This window comes from Leptonotus elevatus, chromosome 10, assembly GCF_054856555.1.
Source record: "Leptonotus elevatus isolate MCC_2025b chromosome 10, RoL_Lele_1.0, whole genome shotgun sequence".
Lineage (NCBI taxonomy): Eukaryota > Metazoa > Chordata > Actinopteri > Syngnathiformes > Syngnathidae > Leptonotus > Leptonotus elevatus.
Genome location: NC_141248.1, coordinates 24,484,724 through 24,493,117, shown reverse-complemented (window position 1 = coordinate 24,493,117; position 8,394 = coordinate 24,484,724). Strand labels below are relative to the sequence as shown.

Genomic DNA, 8,394 nt, shown 5'->3' with positions numbered 1-8,394 from the left:
TTTTTGCAATCAAAAGTCATATTTATTTGATCATAGTCAACTCAAAATGGCGATTGTTATTTTGTTTGGTGACAAAGATCACAAAAAAATGTATACATAATACGGAAAGTTCAAATCCAACAGTCTAAAAAAAAAAGAACAACAAAAGAGCTCAGACTTATCTTAAACAAAAAAAAGTGCTCAGCCGACACGAAGGGGCGGCGCTACGAGGACGACGCCGTCGCCTCTGACGAACAGCATGGGAATGTTCCTCTTGGTCGACTGTCAACAACAAGAACAAATGCGCACAAAAGTGACAATCGGCTCACTTTCAACTACTATAACAGGGGTTGGGAACCCTGGACCTCGAGAGCCGCTGTCCTGCCTGTTGTCTCCCTCCATCAACACACCTGATTGATGAACAAGATGGTTATCAGGCTCGTACAGAGCTTGCTGATTAGCGGGTTCGGTCGAGTCAGCTGTGTTGGAGGAGAGCGACATGGAAAACGGGCAGGACCGCGGCTCGAGGACCAGGGTTCGAGGACCGGGGCTCGAGGACCGGGGCTCGAGGACCGGGGCTCGAGGACCGGGGCTCGAGGACCGGGGCTCGAGGACCGGGGCTCGAGGACCAGGGTTCGAGGACCAGGGTTCGAGGACCAGGGTTCGAGGACCTGGGCTCGAGGACCAGGGTTCGAGGACCTGGGCTCGAGGACCAGGGCTCGAGGACCAGGGCTCGAGGACCAGGGCTCGAGGACCAGGGCTCGAGGACCTGGGCTCGAGGACCAGGGCTCGAGGACCAGGGCTCGAGGACCAGGGCTCGAGGACCAGGGCTCGAGGACCAGGGTTCGAGGACCAGGGTTCGAGGACCAGGGTTCCCGAGCCCTGCACTATAATAATAAATGTACAATTATGACAACTAATAAAATACTGTCGCTCGTGCCTACCAACCTTCCTAACTACTTAAACACATCTTGCTAACCATCCATACGCATTAGCCGGTAACATTTAAGTAGGAGTGATGTGTCGACCTTGTAGAGTTCCTCATACGTCTCCTCGTCAATCTCCACCGTGGTCACCGTCTCCTCCACATCTCCCAGGATCATGTTCAGGTGCTGATCGTACGCCTGATTGTGCATGCAGCAAAATAAGACAATCCACAAAGAAGTCTACGCTAATGGTGGCGTAAGCGTGCGTTTATCCGAGGGCGTATGTTTTGGATTTGTGTTTTTTTTTTTACATGCAGCCGTCCTCGCAGCTCTCGGTCGTTCCTCATCTTGACGTAGATCCTCTCGTCCAGACTGAGTCTGATCAGGTCAAGAGGCTCCTCTACGGTGTTTGTGCTTGGTTGCTAAATAGCAGAAAAATGATAGATCATGAATATCATTATCATCATACTGACTTTGTATTACTAATGTTTTTTTTTTACATGTTCAAAACAAAGCAAACTTTACATCTGCAACCTTTTGCGCAAAATAAAAACTTTTTTTTTCCTATTCATCATACATTTTAATGTTCTTGATTCTCGAAATTAAGCAAGCATGGCATTTATTTTTACATACGTTTCAAACAGTTTACAATTGAATGTAAAATATTCATTAAAAATCCAAATCAATTTCACACATCAGTGAAATCAGTATTTACTCAAATATTGTAAATGGACCTGCAAGTCGACTGTTTTGCACGTATTGCTTAAATGTTTACAAAATACAATCATTTTGGTTTGTTAGATGAATTATAAAAATCAAAACGAATGAGTCGTTCTTATTTGAGCTAACTCTATGGGTTAAATATCTGACATTAAAACGACAAACGTATTTAATTATGACCCCGTTGCTGAAAATTGTGAAATAAGTTGATTCAAAATATTATTCTTGTGGCCCGCAGGTCGACATGCTAACGTAAGGCTAACGCGGCTACGCTAGCATGTTCGCTGGGCCATCGCCGGCTTAAACGAGCACGAAACGGACACGTAAACAGCACAAAGAGGTGCAAACGAAGCAACGACAGCGGCGTTTAGAAGCCCTGCTTGTGGCTAGGCTTCGTAAAAACACGTTGAGAGCTCAACACAAGAATGAAGCCAATGAATCCACAAACCTGCTCGACTTCGTCCGCCATGATTTTTGAGTCGTGGTACGTCACTATGACGTCACCAAGGTTGCCAGCTCTCTCAAATGAAAACACGCGCAAGACAAAATTGCCAATAAAGTTTTTTCTAAAAATGAAAAATAAATAATAATAATAAAGGTGTTTTTTTGCCAAATGTATTTTTTTTCCACTTCAGCTCTCTTAAATATTCACACTTTGTACTTAAAGTGTGTTATTTTAATTTTCCTTTCTTTCTTACAAAAAGTTTTTTTTGTAATGCAGACACAAGATGCCAACAGTGCGCATGCGTATACGCTAACCTGGCAACCCGCTGCCTCCTTTTTGTCCCGCTTTGTTCCTCCCGTCCTTTCCACGGTCCAAGACGATTGACGACGGACGTTCGGTGGCTCTTCCAGCCGGTAAGCATCTTCACAAATCCAACTCGATGACTTTTCGACTTTCTAGGGTCACTTTCTGGTTGTTTCAATAACGCGGAAGGCGTTGTGCCACGCACGGTGACATAAAAGGGACGAGCATGAGGTTTTATTGAAATGTTATGTCATAAATATCCCAAACCAGAAATGTTTTATTATGCAAGATGGGCATAGTGATCGATCCATCGAGCGTTAGGATTGATCGATTGTGTGACTGTGTTGCCTAGAAAACAATTTGAAGCAGATGAGTACGGTAGTACACGTGGAGAGCACGTGACATGCTGGGGGGGGGGGGGGGGGGGCTAATCCATTACGTACCCAAAGTAATGTAATTCAGTATTGTTACTATTAATATGCTTGTCATTTTTTAACTTATTAAATATGGGACTTTAAACTTACTAAATGTCCTTTTCAACCCCCCCCCCAAATATCCACCACACAGCACAACCGTAGTGGAAATAAAAAGTCTACACACCCTTTGTTCAAATGCCAAGTTTTGTGAATTTAAAAAAACAACAACTTTGTCCACCACCGTTAATGCGAGCTGGCATTCTTGTGTAGCAATTCCGATTTTCTTGTTACGAGAGCCTCCCCTCCAGTCCGGTCCGGTCTGCTATACTGGTTCTGGTTCTGGTTCGATGGTGCAAGAGGCAGAGCAGGCTAGCAGTGGTGTTACCCATTCCACACTCAGCCCACCCACACTGGCTTTGTGCTGGAAGAGAACCCTGCCACACCACAATCCAGCAAATCGCCATTGTCAAAGGTGAAAACACCAAAATGGGCATTAAAGATGACTTGTTAACCATCAAAGGTGTCAATAAAATAAGCATAACAAGAATTTAACTTGTTGAAAGCAATAAAGTAAGTGGGAACGAAGTCGAACCGTTTTGTTTATCGAAGGTAAAAATCAAAATGATGATTATGTGAACATGTATGCTAATGCTAACACACTTTGCAGGAGCTGTCATGACTGACCTTGGCCACATGATGGCGACACAGCACCAGAAGCCCAAGTCTATATTTTGAATAATAAAACTTTTCATTAAAAATATATCTCTGTTTTCATCACTTGTGTGTGTGCTAAACTGCAAATCACGTGTTATATGAGATTATTGGGGAGTGGATGTACATTTGAGAATTAGACCTGAAATACACATTAAACCCTACACAATATTGTAAATATGTAAATTAGATTGTACCTTTTTACACAGGGCACATATAGAAGTGACAGTCTGATCAATGGGTTAAACAAAAGACTGATATGTGATACATGTGAAAAAAATAATACAGAGTGACTAAATGTCCGTGTGACAGCAACAAGCGATACAAAAGACCATAAGGTGTAAAGCCTGAAAAAGGGGCACACGAGTACGCAAGCTGAGCTGAGCGACAGAAATACAGTTTGCAAAACTAAAAAAGCCTGAAAATGAGGCACGTCATGGCCTCGCCTAAAAAAAGCATGAAAGTCGTTTGCCGCAGAAAAAGAAGCGCAAAATGAGCAAAGTGTGATAGCGTGCAACACACAAGCCTAAAAAAAAGAAACCGTGAGGGCGAAAAGGTGGCGTGCTACAAAATAATAACCTAATAATAACGTGTAATAGAAGTGTTAGATGGAAGCCGGAAAATGAGGCACGGATCATAAAAAGAGCAATGACGCGCACGCGCACACGCACACAAAAGCACAGGCTGAGAGAAGTGAAAGTGTGACAGCAGCGTTCGACACAAAAGCCTGAAGAAGAAAAAAGAAACACTTGAATGCACACAAAGACCTGAAAAAAGGACCACAGTTGTTGTTCTTTTGTGTCCCCTCAATAAAGTTATCATACTTCACACTAAGATACGAAGGCAAAAACACACGTACACTTCTTGTTGGTGTCTATTTTGGGGTACACGGTGAGAGGGTGGGCGAGAACGTGCACGTGCAAAATATTCTGGCATCAGACAGGGAACTAGCGCATGCACGCACGAGCGCACGCACACGCATATGATGGAAAGCGGAGCTGGCGTCCACCCAGTTGGAAGTTTGAATCCTTGCACAAATGAAGAGGAAGCGTTTGAAGCGAAAACAAACACAACCGAACAACACGACCAAGTAACAAAAATAAAAGTCAGAATCTTAGGAGAATCATTTGCTTTTTTTTCATGGAAAACAATACATAATTTATTCAAGTAAAAAAAAAAAAAAAATACATGTGCAAAGAAGGAAATAATATAAGATTAGATTTGTATTTCAAAAAAGCAGTTTCTTTCGTAATTTTTTTCCCGTCGTGAGATACAAAATTCATCATTTATTATAACGTCATCTTTGCCAATATCACACCATAAATTCTGCGGCGGCTTCTTAATATTTGCGTAAGCTCACGTCACGATTTCGCGTGAGCTCATGCACGCCATGTATGATGCATATTCTCATACAGCCAAATAGAATCCGATACTCGCTAGCGTCAACGTGTATTCATAGTTACACACCGTACAGTCGCAGACACGCACACACCGCATACAGTACAGCGTGTGACCAAAAATTGAAACGCGCGCACGCGCGCAGTGGTCGGATTGGTCTCAGCGGGATTCATCCGACAGGTGGGAGTCATTTTTAGCTTCTCTGTGACCTCACACGCCATGACGCACCTTGTGTGTTTGTGTGTGTGTTGTCTTTTATGTGTGAGCGTGTGTTTTTCAGAGCGAATGCATGTGTACGTTGTGTGCGTGTGCACGTGTGTGTCAATGTCAATGAGAGCAGATTTCACATCTCGTCCCCCCGCCCATCTCCCACTTCTATTTAAAGCGCCCCCCCCGAGCGGGCGTCTCACCCACTGACCGAGTGAGCGAGCGACAATTCGGAAGGCTCGCCGACGTTCCCGGGAAGATCCGCAAGCTGACCCGAAAAGGATCATCAAGCCTTAGCGGCGGATTTGCGACATCTTCGGCCGCAGCGCTTACGATTGTTCGGTGGGCTCGGGCGGCGTCCCTCCCGGAACGATGAGCGGGCCCCGAACGGAGCCCCCCGCGCTCAAACGCGCCGTGAGGAAGATCCGATGCGCCGCCATGGTGGCCAACCTGGCCAAGAGTTGGCAGGGTTGGGCCAAAGAACACGGCAACAAGCAGGACGCCGCCCCCGCCGGATGGATGCCCGGCTCCGTGGGCCGCGACGACGCCACGGAGCGCCGCCGTGTGGTCAAAGTTGCCAAACCCAAGGAAGCGGCCTCCGGTGACGCCAGTGGCATTCGGAGCGTTTCCATCTCTAAGAGCGTTCAACCCAGACTCAGCGAGCGCGGCGGCGATCTGGTCAACGCCATCCGCGGGAAGATGGAGTCGGGTCCCGAGGAAAGCAGGCCCTTCCTGGGTAACGAGTCGCCCACGCGCCGGCGCCACATCAGGGCTCTGCACGACAAGAAGTTGATGCTGCAAGAGAGGAAATTGAGCTCCAGGAGCAGCAGCCTGGACACGGAGGACAGCGGCTTGGGGGACGAGGCGGCGCCCGGAGAAAGCGCAGACGCCAAGACGGAGACCTCGGATGTTAAGTGTCAAAAAGTCAGCAGCAGGCCCAAGGTAGCGTTTACATGACAGATACTTTTAAAATGGCGTAGCATAGCATGACCGCATCATGCTACACCGCCAGATGACGTAGCACGTTGTAGCATTCCGTTCTAGCGTTATTTTGCAGCGTTTCCTTGTCGTGTTACGCTGTAACATGATGTTGTAGCGTTCTCGGGTTACATTACGTTACGCTGTAGCGTTACAGCAGAGTATGTTCTAGAGTTACATTGTAATGTTACGTTGTAGCGTTACATCGTAGCATTATTTTCCAGCGTTACATTATAGCATTATGTCGTACCGTTACGTCGTAGCGCTATGTTCTCGCATTACATTGTAACGTTATGCTGTAGAATTACGTCTTAGCGTTACATCATAGTGTATGTTCGAGAGTTTTTATTTTTGAGGGATGCTTTTTAGCCTTAATTACATTACGTTACGTTGTAGCGTTACGCTGTAGCATTACATCGTATCGTTATGTTCTAGCGTTACCTTTTAACATTACGTTGTTGCGTTACATCATAGCGTCATGTACTAGCGTTACATTGTAACGGTGCTTTGTAACGTTGCTTTGTAGCACTACGCTGGAGCGTTACGTAGTATTGTTACATCGAACCTTTAAATTAGAGAATTTCATCATAGCATTATGTCATTGAGTGATGACGTCACAAAGTATCGTTATGGATTATCGTTAAAGCATTGCACCGTAGTATGACATCACAACCTGTCATAGAATTACTTGATATTACGTCGCGTGACATCATAGCTTGTGGCATTAAAACGGGCCACATACATGACAGAAATTTGAATGTAACTTAACAACCTCGTTGTCCGATGCCACAGCGCGTTGTCGTCTTCCGATTTGTTCCGATTCCAAACAATTAGCGCACGTGTGCGCGCGGATGTTTTCCAGCTCCATTCAGCACGAGCAGGACGTTGATTTCTCGGGTTTCTTCCGAAGGGTGTCAACATTCCTGCACAAAACGCCACCGTCGCTCTGACGTCTCCTGGCGAAACCCAAGTCCGAGCATGCAGGCGGGTCGCGTTGTCCTCTAAAAGGCAAACCGAGCTGCCTGCTGGCGCCTTCACAGGCTCCAACAGCTGTAAATGTAAATAAAAAATAAAACACACACACACACACACAAGCTGGGACAGTAAAATGTAAATAAAGCTGGAGGACAACGCGTTCTAGAGCGTGACCTTCAAATCAGGCTGAAGGTTTGAGTGACAGCTGACAGCTGCTTGAAAGAAAAGCTCCAGAAAGACGAGACAAGCGAAAAAGGTCAACTTTCAATTGTGACGTCACTAACGGCAAAAACAAGACGACCTCAAACTCCTTTTCGTACGCAATGAGGGTCAATGTTGGGGATACGAGGTCACAATGGCGACGTTCCGTTCCGTGGACTAACCCACCCAACACCCGAAGTATCACTTTGGATACGCAGACGCTAGCAATGGAAAAAGTTGACAAGCAATTTGCTACTATTTTGCCACGCTTGCTGCTTGATGACCACCGCGATGATTATCTGCCCCCCCTCAGATTAAGATCGCCCACACGGGCGACATCAAGAGCCGCTGGCAGCGGTGGTCCGAGGAGCACACGGAAGGCCAGAAGCTCAACCCCTTCAGCGAGGACTTTGACTACGACTACGCCATGAGCCTGCGCCTGCGCAAGGGCGACAGCGGCTACGGCCGCCCCAAAGAGGGCTCCAAGACCGCCGAGCGGGGCGACCGCGCGCACAAGCACGTCCGCAGGGAGATGGAGGAGATGGTGCGGATCGTCCGGGACATGGGCTCCCGGGACCGCCAGGGCCGGACCGCGGTCACCTTCGGGCGCCTCTTCGAACGCTACGTGAAGATTTCGGACAAGGTGGTCGGCATCCTGCTGCGCTGCCGCAAGCACGGCATGCTCCACTTTGAGGGCGAGATGTTGTGGAAGGGACAAGACGACCACGTGGTCATCACCGTGACGGACTGACGGGAACGCCTCCCAAACGGACGCTGAGTGACGCAATGGCGGCGGTGGACGCCATGACACTTTGTTGAAGGAGCAGAAGCACCGTCGGAAAACTCATCCTTGTCAATGATGGTGACGAGCAGCAGGGTTCCCCAATTCCGGTCCTCGGGGGCGGGAGTCCTGCAGGTTTGAGATGTTTCCGCCTACCAACATAGCTTTTTATTATTATTATTTTTTTCTTTTCTACCAACATAGCTGATACTAAAGAGCAGGATGGTTATCAAGCATGCTGGTGAGCGGATGATATGAACCACTTATGCTAGTACGCGGAATCATCTCAAACCTGCAGGACTCCGGCCCTCGAGGACCGGAATTGGGGAACCCCGGTGTCGAGTTTTAAGGAAC

The 8,394-nt window shown here is 47.1% G+C and overlaps 2 protein-coding genes across 2 annotated transcripts; one reads left to right on the top strand and one right to left on the bottom strand.

Moving 5' to 3' along the window:
• lsm3 (LSM3 homolog, U6 small nuclear RNA and mRNA degradation associated) lies at positions 1-2,172 on the bottom strand. Its single transcript, XM_086087279.1, has 4 exons — positions 2,074-2,172; positions 1,217-1,327; positions 1,008-1,103; positions 1-261 (listed from the first exon to the last, which is right to left on the bottom strand). The coding sequence occupies exons 1-4, from the start codon at positions 2,092-2,094 to the stop codon at positions 181-183; spliced, it is 309 nt and encodes a 102-aa protein (XP_085943405.1). The 5' UTR covers positions 2,095-2,172; the 3' UTR covers positions 1-180.
• Positions 2,173-2,435: 263 nt separating this feature from the next.
• Positions 2,436-8,394, top strand: abraa (actin binding Rho activating protein a). The gene is made up of 3 exons (XM_086087630.1): positions 2,436-2,483; positions 5,284-6,047; positions 7,573-8,394. The coding sequence occupies exons 2-3, from the start codon at positions 5,478-5,480 to the stop codon at positions 8,008-8,010; spliced, it is 1,008 nt and encodes a 335-aa protein (XP_085943756.1). The 5' UTR covers positions 2,436-2,483; positions 5,284-5,477; the 3' UTR covers positions 8,011-8,394.

What these genes read in the sequence shown, in the direction of transcription:
- lsm3 (XM_086087279.1), bottom strand. Translation starts at nt 2,094, where the DNA reads ATGGCGGACGAAGTCGAGCAG. An exon ending in TGGCGGACGAAGTCGAGCAG is followed by an intron (nt 1,328 to 2,073) that starts GTTTGTGGATTC and finishes TCTGCTATTTAG; the next exon opens with CAACCAAGCACAAACACCGT. An exon ending in CGTATGAGGAACTCTACAAG is followed by an intron (nt 262 to 1,007) that starts GTCGACACATCA and finishes TGTTGTTGACAG; the next exon opens with TCGACCAAGAGGAACATTCC.
- abraa (XM_086087630.1), top strand. Translation starts at nt 5,478, where the DNA reads ATGAGCGGGCCCCGAACGGAGCCCCCCGCGCTCAAACGCGCCGTGAGG. An exon ending in AAGTCAGCAGCAGGCCCAAG is followed by an intron (nt 6,048 to 7,572) that starts GTAGCGTTTACA and finishes GCCCCCCCTCAG; the next exon opens with ATTAAGATCGCCCACACGGG.